Raw genomic sequence first — 19,443 nt, 5'->3', positions numbered from 1 at the left:
CATACGTACCTCCCTTCTTTCATAACGAATGTAAATAAATGACGTCATACGAAACACGTGACGTAGATAACAAACGTTGATGACGTCATTCCGGTACCTCCTGAGAAGGACGCAAGAGTATTTTTAGAGTATTTTTTTCAAAGATCACTGTTCACACACAAGTCATGCATCTCTACAGGAATACAGTCATTACAGTTCATGTATGACTCGTGTCCTATGTACAAATATATACGGGATTTCCCCCTAATCACGATGGTGATTCTTTTTCAGGGGGATATATGTATCTTCGTGACATACATTTTGTTTACAAAACGTATATGCAAAATATTTGTTCAGGATGGTCTGATTTAATATAGTAGGACTCTTTGAAGATAAGGGATCTATGGGTTAGAATTATTTTAAACACCCGTGCTTGTCGTAATTGGTTAGTAAATCAGGACCGGGTGGTCACGCTCGCTGACTCGGTTGACACAGTCATGTCATCCTATCCCAATAGCATGGGTAGATGCTCATCATGTTGATGAATAGATTGTCTGGTCCATACTCTATTATTTACAGAAGGCCACTATACAGCATGTATATTGCTGAGTGCGACATTAGTTAAACAAATAAGCATGCAAATGAAAACAACCTTGAGACTTTGCTCTCAACAAAGGTACCAGAAAATAGAGGTTTATGAAGATACACTTCCAGAAAATATTGAAATTAGTTCTAGTATAAACATCAGTGAATATAGGGGATTCACTTTATATCTGTTCTGCAATGGCCTCATGACTAACGAGAAAACATGCTTTTACTATTGTGAACATCCGAGGTATTTTGTTTCAAACAACAAATATCTCAAGCGATACATTTAACGTCAATTCAACACTAAATATGATGATGTCACAACACAAGATGATTAGTGTCATGGGGATACCTGTTGAAAGATTAGCTGCCGATACATTTCACCAATATTTGGGACGTGAACGTGTATTCTCAACGATATATTAATATACGATCATAACGGAAAATTCAGGGAGATGCGCCATGCACTTTTCACCAAGCACACTCTACAACGCGCTGTTCCGCCTGTTAACATAGACAACCGGTTGTAGCCTGGTCTTGCCAGAATAAAGCAACAAGCAAATGGCGAATCTTTGATTCTGAAGAAACAAACATTAGCCCGAAGAATCGCTGCCTCAAAGTTTCATAAACACAACTTTGAATCAAAATTTAATTTATTTAAACAAAGTTTTAAACAGTCTGATTTTTTAAACGTAACTCTCGATAAAACGTCAGGTATTTAAAACATGATCAATAACGAAACTAAATGCCAGCCTTAAGTAATGGCACGTTATGATGACCTTCAGAAATAACCTCAAACATTCAACGTACTCCATTCCCTCACAGAGAAGTGGGTTCCTATCAGTGAAGATATCTAGTGTATTTTATTGCATATCTCTGAATAGCAGACACATGACACACTCACGAAGATATATCCCACTGGTAAAACTGTTAATGACAAAAGGGCGAAGATATAACTTAATTAAAGAGAAATATAACACAGTGATATACCATAATAGACAGGAGATATCAGACACTGATAAATCATAATATAGTGGAGATGTAAGACACTGATAAATAAAAATATAAGGGAAGTATTAGACACTGATAAATAGTTATAGAAAGGAGATACGCCACATGCAATAGGGTGAGATGTAACACTCAGATACTAGTAAATCATTATACAATCGAGGTATAATACTGATAAGTCACAATAAGGGGTAGATATAACACATAGATAAATCTTGATATAATCGAGGTATAACACATTGATAAATCATTATATAATCGACGTAGAACACACACATAAATCATTATATCATCGAAGTATATCACCGATAAATCACAATAAGAGGGTACATAACACATTGATAAATCATCATATAATCGAGTGTTATACACATCGATAAATCACCCTATAATCGAGGTATAACACATCGATAAATCATACAATCGAGGTATAACACATCGAAAAATCATCATATAATCGAGATATAACACATCAATAAATCATACAATCGAGGTATAACACATTGATTAACCATCATATAATCGCGTAATAACACACCGACATTATATAACTGAGGTATGGACACTCTGATAAATCACAATATGACCGAGATATATAAGCTTGGTATATTTAATCTTGTCAATATTCATGTTTGTTTCTGAAGCAGTATAGTGTGTTAATATTATACCTACTGATGCTGAAATGGATATATTTTGCAGTAAATTATCCCTCATAAAAACTACCAGAGATAACAGCTGTGCTCGAACTTACTGATCTGTCGTGAGATTTTCCATCCCATAGTCCCGATTCTGTTGTTCGGTTGTCACTGGTCGACGGACAATCGTTCATTAGTCAGTACAAATCAACAGGCTTCCCGACCTCCGAATACGTCAGTTATATACATGTATACCTCGTGTGCGTACGTGGGCTTGTAATATCAACCAGAAGCAGACAGGGATGTGCACTTCCGAAATTTCAAAAAATAAATTGAAATAAAGTAATTAGAATTTATCGTTATTTTATTGTTTATGGTGTTTTGAAGCTATGAATTCATATATAATATTCACTGACATAAGAAAATCGGCCTTGAAATTATCAGTCATTTCATTAAATATGTGTATCAAAAGTATTTATTGATACACAAAAATATTTTCTAAATTCACTTTCGTTGTATGATATTAAATAATTTAATTCACAATATTGCAAATTCGATGTATTGCTGTCATATCTTGCGCCTGTTAAAATAACTGTAAATTTGTGTTCTCATTGAATGAACTGATGATTATGTCATGGAATATTTACAGGTAATCATGATTTAGCTCGTTTGGTTATCTGCAATGTAACCAATTTTCAAACATTCTGAGGCTAAGTGAAATATACACTGGTCACCGATCTAATTGCTGCATGCGAAAGCGATACCAGTATATGTACATAAATGCTGAATAAAATGAAATTCTGATAACGTCATATACCCAAGAAAGGGATGCACAAGCACTGTACATATGTTGATTAAGTTGCCATTCGACAAATCAGCGACGGACAATTAAACAGAAATTATGTAATTGTAGGTAAGATGATTCCTCACCAATATATAAATTTGACTTGGATCTTTAAACGATTGAAATCGTAAGAATTATTTATGCTACACTAAATTTACATATAAGTAAATGGAAATTACCAAAAGTGTCCTAATACTTTTTGCACGACTTTGTGTACAGTGCAAAATAAACGTTTAAGATAATATGTTGTATGCCACAAAAACATTTGAACGTAGCAATGTTAGACGTAGTCATTAATAGGTTGCAGTCAGAAGAAACGGCTGTACGCAGCAAAGTTATATGTCGACAAGAATATGTTGTAGACACAAAACAGGTATTATTCAGAACGGTTGCTCGTAGAGGAAAAGGTTGTTTGAAGCAAGGCAGGTAAGTGAAATACTTTTCATGGAGCTTCGGTCATATACTAGCACAGAGAAGGAAGTAAATTGTGCATTACACATGGACCTCCAAACAAACCTATTGTGTTAGGGAAGCGTACATTCCATAAAGAGAGAAGGTTTGTTTTCGGTCGTGGAATATTGTGAAAAGGTAAAAAGAGTGAAGTTTCGAAAGCCTTATATACGCGCAGCACGACTGACGGCAAAATGGTCGCTCCAAGACAAATGTTCTCACCGTATGCTCCACCGGAATGCTGGATACACCGTTGTTATATATACGCACGGCTGGAATTCAGGGTCATTCACATGGCGGTATGAGTGTAATTCGCTATAAATTAAAATGCCAACACCTTTTCCATAATAATAACTCTGGAATACGCCAATATACAGCCTGAGACGAATTCCAGCCAACAAACCGGATCTTGTCCTTTTTGATAAAACCAATGAAATTATTTACATCATTGAATTTTCTGTCCCTTTTGACAACAATGTGATTGGCAACATTCAGGAAAAGCATGATAAATATACGGACCTCGCCTTTGAAATGTCTCGCTTGCATCCCAAGTACACTGTCGTCAGGCTCCCCATTATTCTCGGTGCCCTTGGTTTGGTACCTCCTGATATCTTGGCTCAGATCAAGAGAGTGCCCGGGTTCAACACCGGGAGCACAGCCCTTCTGACAATCTGGGTAATGCAGGAAGCTGCAGTGTTGGGGAGCCTCCATATTGTCCGGAAAGTTCTTGGTGGGTTCGACTAAGCAGTGTTTTTGAATGGGAAAAGTCCCATTCGCTGTCCGGCCTGCGTGTAGAGGGGGCGAGGGCCCTGAGCTGATGATAAGCCTTACCAACCTGACTGTGCCAGGATCACGCGAACCCTCTCTGCTGCATATCTATCTTAATCTGTAGAAAATAAACTCAACCAAACAACAGAGCCCCTCTCCCCCCAAACACACACACACACACACACACACACACACACACACACACACACACACACACACACACACACACACACACACACACACACACACACACACACACACACACACACACACCTGCAATGTAGTTCTGTCTCACAGTCCCTTAACCACATAATTTCCCTTACCACCCAGCCCTCCCTGCAATGTAGTCTGTCTCACAGTCCCTGAACCACATAATTTCCCTTACCACCCAGCCCTCCCTGCAATGTAGTCTGTTAGTCTGTCTCTCAGTCCCTGAACCACATTATTTTCCCTTCTGCCTAGCCCTCCCTGCAATGTAGTCTGTCCCGCAGTCCCTGAACCACACTATTTCCCCTACCTCCCATCCCTCCCTGCAATGCCGAAGTCCTAAACGAAGCAAGTCTAGATTTCCTCAGGTTCTGGGCTTCCCAGAACTTACTGGAACCCCTTTTCAATTTAAAAGATACTATCAGAATAATATGCATATTCAGACTTTCAGCGTTAATCTAAGTCCATGATACGGTTCCGACAGTATCACACACTCTACCCGACATTGATGACACCAGGTGTTCGCGAGGTCACAGAGGCAAAGGCAAACCGACTGTTCACCTGAAGCATACATGACGTCAACTCTGGGAATGGAACATTGATATGGACAATGACGTGTCTAATTTGGAAATGTCTCCACATCATTACCATGAACAATGACACTTTTTGAAAGCTGACTGGCTATGGTTTTACACCGCTTTTAGCAAATATTCCAGCAATATCTCGGCGGGGACACTAGAAATGGTCTTCACACATTGTACCCATGTGGGGAATCGAACCTGGACCTTCGACCTGGCGAGCGAACGCCTTAACCACTTTGAGAGCATTTTGTAAGGCTTTGTATGTTATAATTAACACCGTACACGCAAGGGTCGTAAGTCTGTTTGAGAGCTGACTGGGCTACATACATTGGTAAAAAAGCACATGGTTATGATTTAGTTCCCCCAGACAGACTTCATACCGCAAATTCTCCGCGCGCAGACAAACCCATCAACCAGCGGGAATCATTTTGAGCAAGACATTTTTCCACGTGTTATATCATTACTATCTCCCTTGGATATTGGAATGTGTAGTTTTAGACTTGGGGATTTTTCACAACAAATACTCTCTTAATTTCTTGCATATCAGCCTCTGAGAGATAATATAGGTCAAATATATTTTCTTAAGGATTACACATTCTCGGTACAGTACAGATTCTAGTATGTTTGTTAGGTCGAGTGTCATCCGGGATTCGAACCCACACTCTCAGAAACAATCACCTAATCGCCACGGATGCCAGATATAACGGCCACAAAGCAGACGGCGACAAGAACTGGTACAAATGTCGACAGGAACTGTGCAGACGGCGACAAGAATTGGTGCAAACGTCGACAAGAACTGATGCAAACGTCGACAAGAACTGGTGCAAACGTCGACAAGAACTGGTGCAGACGTCGACTAGAACTGGTGCAAACGTCGACTAGAACTGGTGCAAACGTAGACAAGAACTGGTGCAAACGTAGACAAGAACTGGTGCAGACGGTGTTCCGACATCCCATCTGAGGAGAAAAGGTACACTGAGCCAGAAGCGAATCCTTGCAGCCTGGAACGAGCACCGAGATGGAGATCTGTCTGATGTCCTGACAACATGCGCAAAGTAGGACGTGTATATATTTGTGTAAAGAAGACAATGCATGATTCACAATATAACTGAAAACATTGTGAAAGGAAGAAGTCTTCATTTGCTGTTGTGAAGCTACTGTATGCATCATATATACGTAGACGAATCTTAGTTAGTATTTTCTTATTGAAAAAAATAAATGTGTGGCCTTTACATTTCTCTGTCACCGTTCTACCGTGTCACCGTTTCAACTGGTCCCCACCGGCAGCACACAAAGTCAGCGGTCTAACCCACTCAGCCACCCACTGCGCCTTCCATAGAGAAAATGTAACCCAAAATATTATCTGTGTCACATTTTGTCAACTTTCTAAATGGCTCACAGAGACACCATATCAGAGTGAAACGTCTGATTCTTTGCATATGTTGGTATCGTTCATATTCCCTTTATGAAAAATAAAAGAATTTATGGACAAGTCGGTCAGAGAAGTGGATCTTTGGTTTTGGGATCACAGATGGATTTATTTTAACTTCTAAACTTATTCTCTCTATGAACTCATCTGAACCATGGATTTTTGTCGGTTTAACTTTCAATAAGTCGCGAAAACGCATTTTTTTCTCTAGTGACTGTTCGAAAAGTTTGTCAGCGAGCGAAGAGTTAACTATTGTAGACTGAAGATTAAATTATTTCAATCAACAAACCATGGAATTAATTTCTTAATTACTCCAGTATTGTGGTGCAATTACTTCTTTAAATATGACCCGTGAAGGTCCCAGGGTAGAATAGGCCTTCAGCAACCCATGCTTGCCATAAAAGGCGACTATGCTTGTCGTAAGAGGCGACTAACGGGATCGGGTGGTCAGGATCGCTGACTTGACTGACACATGTCATCGGTTCCCAATTGCGCAGATCGATGCTCATGTTGTTGGTCACTGGATTGTCTGGTCCATACTTGATTATTTACAGACCGCTGCCATATAGCCGGAATATTGCTGAGTGTGACGTAAAAGTAAACTCACTCACTCACTCTTTAAATATTGCAACTCACAGTAGCATTGAACAACAAACATCTTTTCACAAATACGCAACTGAAGTTAAACCTCCGAAGAGTGATCAAGAAGAATTACTGTTACCTGGGATAATCGCCAGCAGACGGTTAGAACCTCGACATGTGAGTTTACATTGACGCTCAAGGACTGGTGATCGCTCGAAATACTTGTCATGAATAAAACAGTTTCTCATGACGGAATTCACGGACGTGAATTTGCAATTATCAAAAATACACTTATAATAACAGTGAATTCAGGCCACATGAGCCAACTCATATCGACTCCAACAAAACACAACGGGGACTTAAATTCCATGGGTAACAAAGTTATGCGACACCGAGTAACTCTTTTGTGGTTTTCATTCACCAAAGAGTCAATGTGTCAAACGTGCGCCTGCATACCTCTTTCATATAGTTATACTGGACAAGTGGACAATCGCAGAGTTTGCCATTCATTGCATTTTAATTCATACGCATATTTAGCTCCATTAGACACGTTTAACAGGCAAAATGAGCTGATGCAACAATCTTCCGATATTTACGAGTTTCTGCAATGATTAGGAGGGAAGGAGTTGTCTCCCGTGGTATGAAAAAGTTTACTTTGACAGGAAAGAAATATCGATTTTAAGGGAACTGAAATAGGCAAAAGATCTGATAAGCAAGACATCAGTCGCATTTCTTGACGACAGCTATCAATATGCTGAATACATGACTGCTATATGGCGCTTGGGGTGACTTAGATTCTAAATATGGTGAACTATTCTATTACATGAATTAAACAAGCATTCCTATTTTTAAAAACGGCCATAAACATCCCAGAAACTAAACGAGTCAAATTACCATATCATACGCTCAACGTTATAAGAGGGACGCCCATGATCAGGAACATATATGCACATATTTTTAAACTTATGGTGTAAACGTAAATGTCTTTAGGTTCTTATGAGAATAATTTCTCCAATAACTTTGTGCTTCGTAAATGAAATATGATTTTTTTTTAAAAAAAAGTCTTCCTGATTAACCGTAATTAGTTATTGCAAGTCCACGTGTTCTGAAGAGATTTTCAGCGGTTAGAAATGTAACATCCCAGTTGAAGCTGTTTATGATCATGAGTACCTCTTTAGGGAGCACAGGATACTGGATTGAATATTTGAGGATATTTCTGTGATGTATGTTTTTTCTCTGTGATATATAGATCACTATTCATTCATTCATTCATTCATTTTAAGAGGGTGGGTGTTCAGATTTATCATCAATTGATACATTATGGTCTGTTTCCTGTGAAAACGTACAGATGAATTTCACTTTAAACAAAAAAGTAAAGAGAATGAAGTGAACTTAAGATTGCGAACCCTCATAATTCTATCTCGCCAACTGATCATTTAATTCTCAGAACTGTATTCAACTAAGGATAAAAGTTGCTTAACAAAAACTCACAGTATCAAACTGCAATATTTACTTGTATTACAAGGGGGTATGCACAAGTAGAGTTGGTCTAAGTAAACGTTCGTCACGTACAGCACTGTTCCTACTACTGCGCTTAAACCCTTGTAATACAAACTAATAATAATGATTTTAAACTATGGCCATTTCTTAGACAACTTTTATCCGAAGTTGAATAAAATTCTGTGATTTAAATGTTCAACTGGCAAGGTAATATTACTCTCTCCCGCCAATGAAACCACAGACGGGTTGCAGTGACGTCATAGGAGGAACGATTTTAGGTTAGTGGTATCAGGGCGACGATATACAGGCCTACCATACAAACGGTGAACAAATCATCAAAACTGAACTCATATACACCTAAACAGAACAAAAATCATCAGAAACTGCCACAATATCCTCTAAAACCGAAACAAACCTCCTGTAACGGAAAACTAATCTTTTGAAATGGAAACAAAACTCGCGTATCAGCTGCAACAGCGTCCGAGAACGGTCATTTTGGTGTATATGAGATCAGTTTTGATGATTTGTTCACCGTTTGTATGGTAGACCTGATATAGAGGGAGAAGAAACTGATCGTATGCCCCTGAAGGTATGCCTCGGGTCGTTACTTAACAAGTGTAGCCAGTATGATGGCAGCGTAGTATTTAAGATTGAGGCCGGTTTATTTTCAACAGCTGACTAAATTCGCTTTGTGTTGTAACAACTGAAATCCTACATGTAGGAGATAAGTTACCTATTTTGTCACTTCAGCTTAAGTCAAATAATTGGTATTAGTGTCAGTATTAGGACAGTAGATTCAAGTCGGTATGTTATAGCTCAATGGTTTCTATTCTCGATTCACCGCGAAGATAGACTAAATTGTGCCGATGAAAATTTCGTTCACACATTCTTTTAGTTTTTAGAAGGGAAACATACCTTTAGTTGAAAGGTATTTGCAAGTAATAGTAATAGTTTTATAACTTAAAAAATTGTTAGGGTGTAACTGAGATGGGTGAAAAATATGACATATCACTGATCTGTTCTGATCCGCCACTGAAATACTACACGACGTTGTGTGAGTGTTCCTAGTTATTGCTTCAAAAACATCTTTAACACACACCTTAAATTCTTATGGGGGGAATATACTATCAGGTGAAATGTGTTTGCAAGTAATAGTGATAGTTTCATAATTTAAAACAAAATGTTCGGGGTGTATTTAGGTGTGTGAAAAATATGACATATCGCCGATCTGATCTGATCCGCAATTGATGTTTGTGATGCTTTAGGGTTATAGTTCCATAACTTCTTTCTTTCTTGTTGATCTTATTATTTGACAAAACTGGAAAGGTGTTTACAACGCTTTGTAACAGTTTTACACTTTCTGTTTTTGAGGGGTATGTGACAGTGTCAAGTAATAAAATGTCCATTCCATTCTCCACATGCAATAAGATATCTGAATTATTTATTAATATAAACAAAACTTTCTCCAAATAGATTTTTTTGAAAAAGGACAGCTATGTTCTCGCGATACTTTTGCGTTCTTTAACATGTTTTGGGAGGGAAGGTCGCGGCGTATCATTTATTCTTTCATTCATTCACGTATGTACTTCTTTCTTTTATTATTTTTCTTTATTTCTTTCATTCATTTACATAATTCTTGTTCTTAATTCTTACTCTAATTCATTCATTCATTCATGGTACAATTCCGACTGATACAATAAACTGGCTGAAGTTCTGTTAAACACAGCTGAAGTAGCGCTGGGAACGAATTGTGTTGCCGTCAATTGCTCCATGGGGCCGGGTGATGGTGTCACTATGCACAGATTTCCACGTACCCCGTAGTTTATGGGTTGTTTGTGTGTGCAAAGCGATATAAGTGATATTGTAAGTGATATTATTACTCGCCCGTTGAAGAAACTGCAGTGTAATATTTTCACTTCAATATTACACTAGTGTAATACCGCTTAACGTATGACGTCAAAATGGTTCAAAGTTGTGACGTCACAATGCTAATGTTGATGTCGCGATTTTACTAGACCTTGCTTGACTTGAAAGCTGAGAGTCCTCACACTGTAGGCAATTTCGCCGCAGTTTCTGTCAATTTATGTTGGCGAGTAATAAACAGAATACTAAACTCGCTTCCGTGAAATACCATTTTCATTAAACTCGTTAAAGATTTAGTATCAAACTCGCTTTCGCTCGTCTGATACCAAATCATTAACTCGTTTAATAAAAATGGTATTACACAGAAGGTCGTTTGGTATCCTCTATTTATATTAACCGCCTCGCTTCCAAGAGTGAAATTGTTATGTTACAAGCAATGTCACGCAAAATCCTATGGTCCATCAATGAAATATACATGTTACTATCAGAAGAAAGTAATTTTTGATTTTGTAAGCCGGTGAAAACAAACTTAAATAGCTTGAAATTCATAATTTCCACTGCAAACAGCTACATCGTATAAACACCAACCGACTGATTTTACGTTTTACTGAAATTCTTTCCATACATCCTCGCATACATTCGTCTCTTTAACAAAATTGATAGAAACACAAAAATATGTTTAAATTTAGAAGGTGCCCCAGCGACATATGTACACATTGGGTTTTTCCCTCTCCATATATCATCTTAACATCTTGTATGTTGTTCCTGTGACAGTGATATTATGTTATAGAGTTGCGACCGTTGCTAGATGTTGCACAAACGCTGGGTATAGATTATATATTAGATTTAGTTTCTATCCATCACCGTTTATAATCATGTCCGTCGTTTATTTTCATTTGATCTTTTCAGTATTTTCACAATTTACTGAAACAATTTAAAACTATACGCGTTAAAATAAACAAACAAATCAGATTCGTCTACGCAGATTTCTGACTGTGACACCAGTACACATCCATAGCCACGGGAAGACCAAACTCTTTTGTCACCGTACACTGACTGTGACGACTGGTGTTGATTAATACGCGCTGTTGGCGATGTCTGTGAGATTGTGGAGAATCTAAAACCAAAACAAATCAGGGAAGCACAGTACAAGGCAAGGTCGATATTTTCATGCGTGATAAACGGCGTTAATCAATCCCAACCCATGTTCTATATGACAAACACTATATACTTTACTCTGATTAAAACAAAAACAAAACTGAAAGTTAAATTTGACAACAACTCAGTTTCTTTCTAGGGTATATATGCACGAAAGGGTGAAGGTCATTAATACCAGAAGGTCACCATTAAGCCACCAGTCTGTCACATTGTTCTCCGACTAAATGATTGTTGTTATTGTATGGCCAAACACTGGCGGAAAACAAAACAAGCGTCCAAATTCTCAGCATCCGCCTCCTGTACTGATATTGGACAAGAGGATCTCCAGCTGCAACTGGACCTTGGGGCAGTCTAGTGGTTAAAGAGGTCGCTCATCTCGTTGAAGACCCGTGTTCGATTCCCCTCATGGGTATACAATGAGTGAAGAAAATGTGTGGTGTCCCCGCCGTGATGTTGCTGGATTATTGCTAAAAGCGGCATAAAAATAAACTCACTCACTCATTGTAAATCGAACTGCGCCGATGATAGTCCAACACAGGATGTTCGATGGTGGCATATATACTTTGGTGAAAATAGCTACAAACACGGAACAAGCATACAAATCCTAGGCTGCCAGAAACTTTTTGAGTTCGCTTTCTGTTCTGTTACTTTGAGTGAACGATTCCTTGCACGGGTGAATTTTACGAAGCTCATTATCTAATGGAGCATAAACCATCCTCACTCATTCTTAATTTGGGTGAAGGCCAGCATTGCCGAAGTCTACGATCCTACGTTCGAGGCCGCGAAGATGGCAGAGGTCCGGGAGCATGCTCCCGGTGGAATATTTTTGAATTAGAAGTTTTCAGATGCAATTTCCCCAATCAGGTAATCTCCAATTTTGTATAAAACATTATTTGTTTAATTCTACGTTTCACCAATTTCTTCCATGTTTTTTTTTATTTAAATGTTCTTTCTTTTTTAAAAAAGTTTCCTTGTTCAGAACTGTAGCATCTGTACATAATGGTCTGAACTAAACTTTATGAATATGCTTAGACACATCTGTTTTCTATGCACAACGGCCCCAGGAAGCTTGCGTATTAATTACTTCTTGGGAATTACAAAGATTTTCCCAACGAATGCGGAAGTGTTCCATTAGTGAGTACGCCATTTCAGAAGAAACGTGAGAGTGTCCACACGCTTAATATATATAAGAACGTCACTTGGTTGTGACGTGACCCGAATTGTATGTGTCTATCAATAACAAAGAGGTTTTTGGTGTAACCGTTTCATTAAAACAAAATTTGTTCTTTTTTAAAACATATAACCCACGTGGTTCTCAGAATGTGCAGGGGTCGATTGAGGCGCCGCGATTGGTTTCTTATTGCAGTTCGACCCGATTACGTTTGTATGTCTGTCCTGCAATGGCAGGAGCACAACTACCATTACATAAAACATGTCCGGGCTTACACATAATTTTTGCTATGGAAGTTGTGCAAGTCTTCAATACTATCTAAATTCAAAGCACTAAATTGACTATTTGCAACTAATCGGGCTTAAACGAAACAAAATGGCCCGCTACACTCGTGTATAGTCAGGCTCACGTGGCACAGTCTGAGACATTCCTTCCCATTTAAACTGTCGTGATGTCACTGGAATTGTGTTCATGTAGCGTTAAACCTCGCCCACTCACTCACTCACTCACTCACTCACTCACTCAGTAATACAAGGGCGATGGGTCCGTGTACAAGTGTTGACAACTACACACAGATTACCGGGGTGTACACCGGCCTTTTATAAGCCCGCACAATGAGCACTTAGTTGTTTCAGTGTATTTACCAAAAGAGTATTTTAGCATTTTCAATGGATGGATGGACGCGGTTACGTAATGCATTCACCTTTAAATTCAAACTGCTTTTATCTACTCCAAAAAAGAAAACATCATTTATACGGCTAATTCCATTTTGTTATTTTTATCATATATATCACTTTTATATAATAGTCTCTCATAAGCCTTATCGGTGGTTCATTTAACGTATATTATATGCACATATCTGCACTTTTATATGAGGGTGAGACTTAAATAAACTATCTGTCTGTCTGTTAGCCATAAGACGGGGTGCGTGTTTATACATAAATGGCATGGATCCGGTTGTACCATTGCTTAATCAACTAATGCCAACATTAAACCCTACTGATAGATTAAATCCTCAATTCATCTTTAATTAATGGCATGTTAATGCTTCATTAATGTTTGATACAACTGGGTCCTGTATGTCAAATATTTGACGGTTTAGGCCTGTGTTAAGTATTAGACGACAGGAATGTTTCAAAGTCAATATTATGTGATAGCCAAAATAATAGCAACTAGACAGCTAGAAGAAATATAAGTGAAACAAATACAAGTACAGACCAAATTAATGGAAAACATTGCTTAGTTTTAAAACCTTCATTAATGGTATATACATGATATACATGATTCTTATCTCCCATATACATTTTATATGATCGTTATGTTTATTTGTGTGATAATGGTGATCAATTTCATTAATTTATTAATTGGTTTCATATATATACACGTGCTACGACAAAAGTCAAACATCGCGTGCGATACACGTGCCTTCACGTAGGGGCATGTTTCATGTAAAGTGTTCTCGCAACTCGTAAAACAAAGGAGTTCTTTTTGATAAACAAATATAGATCCCCCGGCAACTTCATAACAGTTGTAAGTTATTGGTGTACGGACAGGTGGTATGTAACTGAGGGCAACAGGATGATGCATGGTTGTCATTCGGTGACAACCAGCCGTTTATCAGAACATTTAACTAATGCCGTTACAGACCTTCAACATTCAGGTTAACCTCAAGTGACGTCTTAGGGGGGATATAGAACCTCAGTGAATCACAAGACTTTATCTGTTCAAGCTGTGCGTTAAAAACAGAATGGCTTCCATATAGTCGTTTGTCCGGAATCACCTAAAATCGGCTGATTATGAAGCAAGACGTTGTTATGTCCAAAGCACGAAGGAACAGGAAGAACCCCTTACCAAGCAGCACGCCTAGATTGGTGCATCCTTGGCGTCCCCGGAAGTTGAGGTCACGGGAAAGGGTTCACTGTTTGGACGCGAGTCGATTCTTTTGTTTCCTGCTTGATGGCCGAGCTCGTGTTTGGCGCAGAAGAAACACTGCGGACACCGGAATATCCAAGAGCAACTACCGTGTGGAGGGGATTGTTTGATGGTGTAAATATGCTATAACTAGAGCTTGTGACGATCAAACAAACATGAATGCACAACCGTACATCACTGACATATTAGACAGGGTTCACATGTCGATGACCAGCCTCTGAACACAATCATAGTCTTCATGGCCAACAGTGCTAGGCCGCATCGTAGGCCGTAGGAGTCTTGCTACGTCAAGAGACGTTAACAACTCTGCCTTGGCCCGACAAAAGTCCACAAAACAATCCCACCGAGCATCTTTGGGAGACCATCTGTTGCAGAACAGAGACCGACGCGTAGAAAGTCTTGATGCATTGAAACCATGCCGTAACATGAGTCCCATTAACCTATTCAGGCAATAACCTACTTTTCAGCCGATCCGAATTTTCTCGTGTGAAAGGGAAAATCGACATCACAAACAAATCTGGTTACACTCAGTTCCAGTTCATTGTTTCATAAGAAATGGTGTACATGTATACAATTGAATTTCAATTTTGAACTCATATAATAACACAGTATTTCTATTATTTTATAGGCAGCATACCTTAACTTAGAAAGCACAGACTACCCTTGTTTGATGAGGTCATAAAATGATTCACAACGCGTTTGGCTCACTGGTTACACCTGTTATGCGTTTAGTATGCTTATTCAGTGTTGTTCTGTGACGCACAATGATACTGATATAATATCAATTCCGTACCCATCGCCAAAGTTTTCTAGCGGCAGAGCCTCGTTTTGAGATTTCCACGATTTTCAGATCTCCCTCTGTCGGAGCCCACAAGACGACAGATCACGCTGTACGACGTGTTTGCAACGATTGGAAGGAGTGTAGTGTTACATTATACAAGTGCTTAGACTTAGGGATTAATAATTATGTATCCAAATAAATTAATTAGTCTAAAATTTCTGCATTGGTTATCGCACAAAGCTGCGCAATCGGACGGAACCCAGTCACCATGAAACGAGACTGTTCTGTCACCAATGTTTTGACATGAAGCCCTCCTTCAAGGACAGAACACAATTACCCAAGGTCTGACGATCAGTGAGGAGGGTGGGGTGGGGTGTGGGGTGGGGTGGGGTGGGGAGTGGTGGTGGTGGTGGTGGTGGTGGTGGTGGGGTGTGTGTCCGAGATGTCATTATACCATGTATCAACATATATCTCTGTTTATTGATACCAATGTGATTTTTTGAGTACTATATGCCAGAATCTTTTGACAGCACCACAGAATGAGTAAATGTTTTACTTTGTTTACATCTCTTAATTTAACTACAGTGTTGCGTATTCTTAAGTTTAGAGTTGGCATTTACCTCGTGCTTGGGGTAAAGTTATTTTGATAGTAAGTTAAACTGAGGCTGCTATAAGTTCCGTGCTCTGGTTAATGTTGACGTCTTGATATTATGAAACACGTGGTGTTTTGACACTTTCCCAACATGTAAAGCATTTGAAAACGGCAGCTGGATAAAATATCATTAACTGAAAGAAATTACGTGAAATTATATGTCTTTCGTTTGGACAGGAGTAATTACTATTTAAATGCTATTTTAGACGTAAAAAGTTCAACATGACTTCTGAACGACCAAATATCTTGAAGGTCAGTTAGGAAAGTGATTGTGAATAAAATGCATGAGATAGTTCAAACCTGGAAATAATATTCAAAAAGGTTGCACACCATTTATACCTTCAGGTTTTTTGGCTGAGATATCGTCTATGCCCTCAGAATATTTTTGTACGCACATGCACTTGTCCCAATAATCAATATTTGAATTGTACTGCTGTTGAATGCTGAGCGGGAGTAAGATAATGTTCTAGGTAAGTAAGACAGTGTTAAATAAGAACTTATACGCTCTATGAGTAGGAAAGGGGCATATGAAGAGATTAGCCCACGGCCTACTTGGACTGTTACGGATTATCTGTTTCTAGTGGAGGACTGAAGTGCACACACCTGCTCCATTCGAGGGATCATACGATCTGCAATGGCGTGACGCGGGAGTCCTTTAATTGTCCAGTGACAAGTGACAGGTTTATTTGCATTTGAAGTCTCATGGCCCATAGTGCTAAGATACCAAAATCATCACTCAATGCACAAGATATATTGATCTACAACGCAGGGCTATTTAACATGAGACCCGTGAATGTCCCGGGGTAGAATATGCCTTCAGCAACCCATGCTTGCCATAAAAGGCGACTACGCGTCGATCGATGCTCATACTGTCGATCCCTGGATTGTCTGGTCCAGACTCGATCATTTACAGATCGACGTCATATAGCTGGAATAGTGCTGAGAGCGTTATAAAACTTAACTCACTCACTAACTCACTTAACATGAAACATTTCTTTTGAAAAACAATGATAACTTCTTCATACGAACAGAATGTGTTGTTGACATTAATGAGACAAGTGTATCATGGGATAAATTGTTATAACATTGTAGTACAAAACGTTCTCTAGATGTCTTATAACAGGATATAACAGAGAGAAATGGAATTCCTCTTCAACAGATGGTGCACCACACTCTGAGTTGTTTTGACCTTCCAAACAACGTAGTAACTAAACACTCAATTTAAACAATGCACCCCAAAATATATACTACACTCATAAGAGATCCTTTGACTGGGACAGCTCTATTGCATACTTTGTACAAGTAATACAGTGCGCAAGATATATTGATATACGATCCAAAACTAATTAACATGATACATTTCCTAGGGGAATAGTGATATCCTCTTTATATGAACAGAATTTGCTGTTGTCGTTAATGATACTAACTTATCGTGATACAGATTGTTACGTGGGGAAATCAAAAAGTTTTGAGCCTTGCATATTTATACTTGACAAATAGTAATGGGCAGGGCACCTAACGTATATTAGTGCCCTAGCTACATATTCCCGGTAGGATCACATAGCTGGATGCATTTCTTCAGTGGCAGTGCCTTGTAGAAGAGATATACGCCCTAGTGAATGTGAAAAATGGACAAGGTTGAATATAGAGCAGTAATAAAGTTTCTTGTCCTGGAGGGCAAGCATGTTGAAGAGCGACTCACTGCTGTTTACAAAGAGCCTTCCCCTTCTGCTACAACCATCAAACGTTGGGTGAAAGAGTTTCAGCGAGGAAGAGAGAGCTTAGATGATGACCCCCGTCCAGGACCACCCTCAACCAGTACCATCCAAGCAAACATTGACACTGTGATGGGAAATCGTCGTATCACCCTGCACGAGTTAGAAGATGCAACCGGGCTCTCATATGGATCCATTCACAGCATACTCCATGACAATCTCCACATGTTCAAGGTGTGTGCAACATGGGTCCCAATAATGCTCTCTGATGACATGAAGCTTTCTCGGGTCAACATCAGTGGCGCGATGCTGACTCGTTACCATGCCAAACCAGAAGATTTTCACTTTAAAATTGTAACCTGTGATGAAACCTGGCTTCATCATTATGAACCTGAGAGCAAGCAGGAGTCAATGGAATGGAAACATGTTACCTCTCCAAGGACAAAGAGGTTCAAATCGACCAGGTCCCCAAAGAAGGTTATGACAACTATTTTTTTTGGACAGTAAATGTGTTATCCACATCGAATACTTGGCTCACGGCACGACAATGAATGGAGAGTACTATGCTAATCTTCTGAGGCAGGTACGCCATTCCATTAAAGAGAAGCGGCGAGGAATGATCCGGCGAGGGATTCTTCTTCACCAGGACAATGCGCCAGTCCACACCAGTCGAGCTGTAATGGAAACTGCGCGCGAATGCGGGTACGAAATTTTACCTCACCCTCCCTATTCACCAGCCCCAGCCCCTAGCGACTTCCACCTCTTTCCTCGACTGAAAAAACACATCCGGGGCCAGAAATTACAGGATGATGATGAGCTTATCGCTGCTGTGGAGGGTTTTTTGACTGGACCAAGATGTGGAGTTCTTCAGATCAGGAATCAGCATTTGGCAAACCAGATGGGAGAAGTGTGTGAAGTTGGAAGGGGACTACACTGTATGTTGAAAAGTATAGCATTATGAATTCCAAAATCTTGCTTTTTCAGGGCGAGGCTCAATTTTTTTATATCCCCGTAAATATGGTGATACAAACAGTTCTTTACATGTCTTTTGATGAGGACATAACAGTAGGAAGTGGAGTTCATCGTCAACACATCTTGCACTCAGGGCGTTGTGCAGAGCCATGCACAACTTAGTGCTGTTTCTGATCAGATTAGCACCTTGACACTGTAAGTGAGTAAATTCGGGTTAAACCCGCTTTGAGCAGTACACATCAAAGGTGTTGTTCAGAAATCTGTAGTACTGTTTCTGACTCGCCAAGTACACCTTGACATGCTAAGTGTGACGGTTTTATCAAGGCTTTGATCATTGTTCCACTTCAATGCTTGGTTTAGTTGGGTTCTTTTTTAACATGCGGCAATATTCCAGCTATATAGCGGCAGTCGAAACTGGTCCAGGCAATCCTGCGATTAGCATCATGAACACCGATCTGCGCAATTGGGATACGATGCATATGTCAGCCAAGTCAGTGAGCCTCACCATCCAATCCTGTTAGTCGCTTTTTACAAGCACGTTGTTGAAGACCAATTGTTACCCTGATCCTCACGGGTTTGACTAGCACAGGTATGTTGTAGACAAACCAAGAAACATAATAGTGGAGAA

The 19,443-nt window shown here is 39.3% G+C and overlaps 1 protein-coding gene across 1 annotated transcript; it reads left to right on the top strand.

The window, feature by feature from the left end:
* The first annotated feature begins 17,756 nt into the window (after positions 1-17,756).
* On the top strand, positions 17,757-18,350 carry LOC137255573 (histone-lysine N-methyltransferase SETMAR-like). The gene has a single exon (XM_067792997.1). The coding sequence runs from the start codon at positions 17,757-17,759 to the stop codon at positions 18,348-18,350; it is 594 nt and encodes a 197-aa protein (XP_067649098.1).
* The last annotated feature ends 1,093 nt before the right edge of the window (positions 18,351-19,443 follow it).

This window comes from Haliotis asinina, chromosome 11 (genome assembly GCF_037392515.1).
Source record: "Haliotis asinina isolate JCU_RB_2024 chromosome 11, JCU_Hal_asi_v2, whole genome shotgun sequence".
Classification (NCBI taxonomy): Eukaryota; Metazoa; Mollusca; class Gastropoda; order Lepetellida; family Haliotidae; genus Haliotis; species Haliotis asinina.
Note: the sequence above shows the minus strand (reverse complement) of the source record. Positions and strands in the feature narration are given on the sequence as shown.

Bases quoted from the DNA above. Each gene is read 5' to 3' on its own strand.
- LOC137255573 (XM_067792997.1), top strand. From the start codon at position 17,757: ATGGACAAGGTTGAATATAGAGCAGTAATAAAGTTTCTTGTCCTGGAG.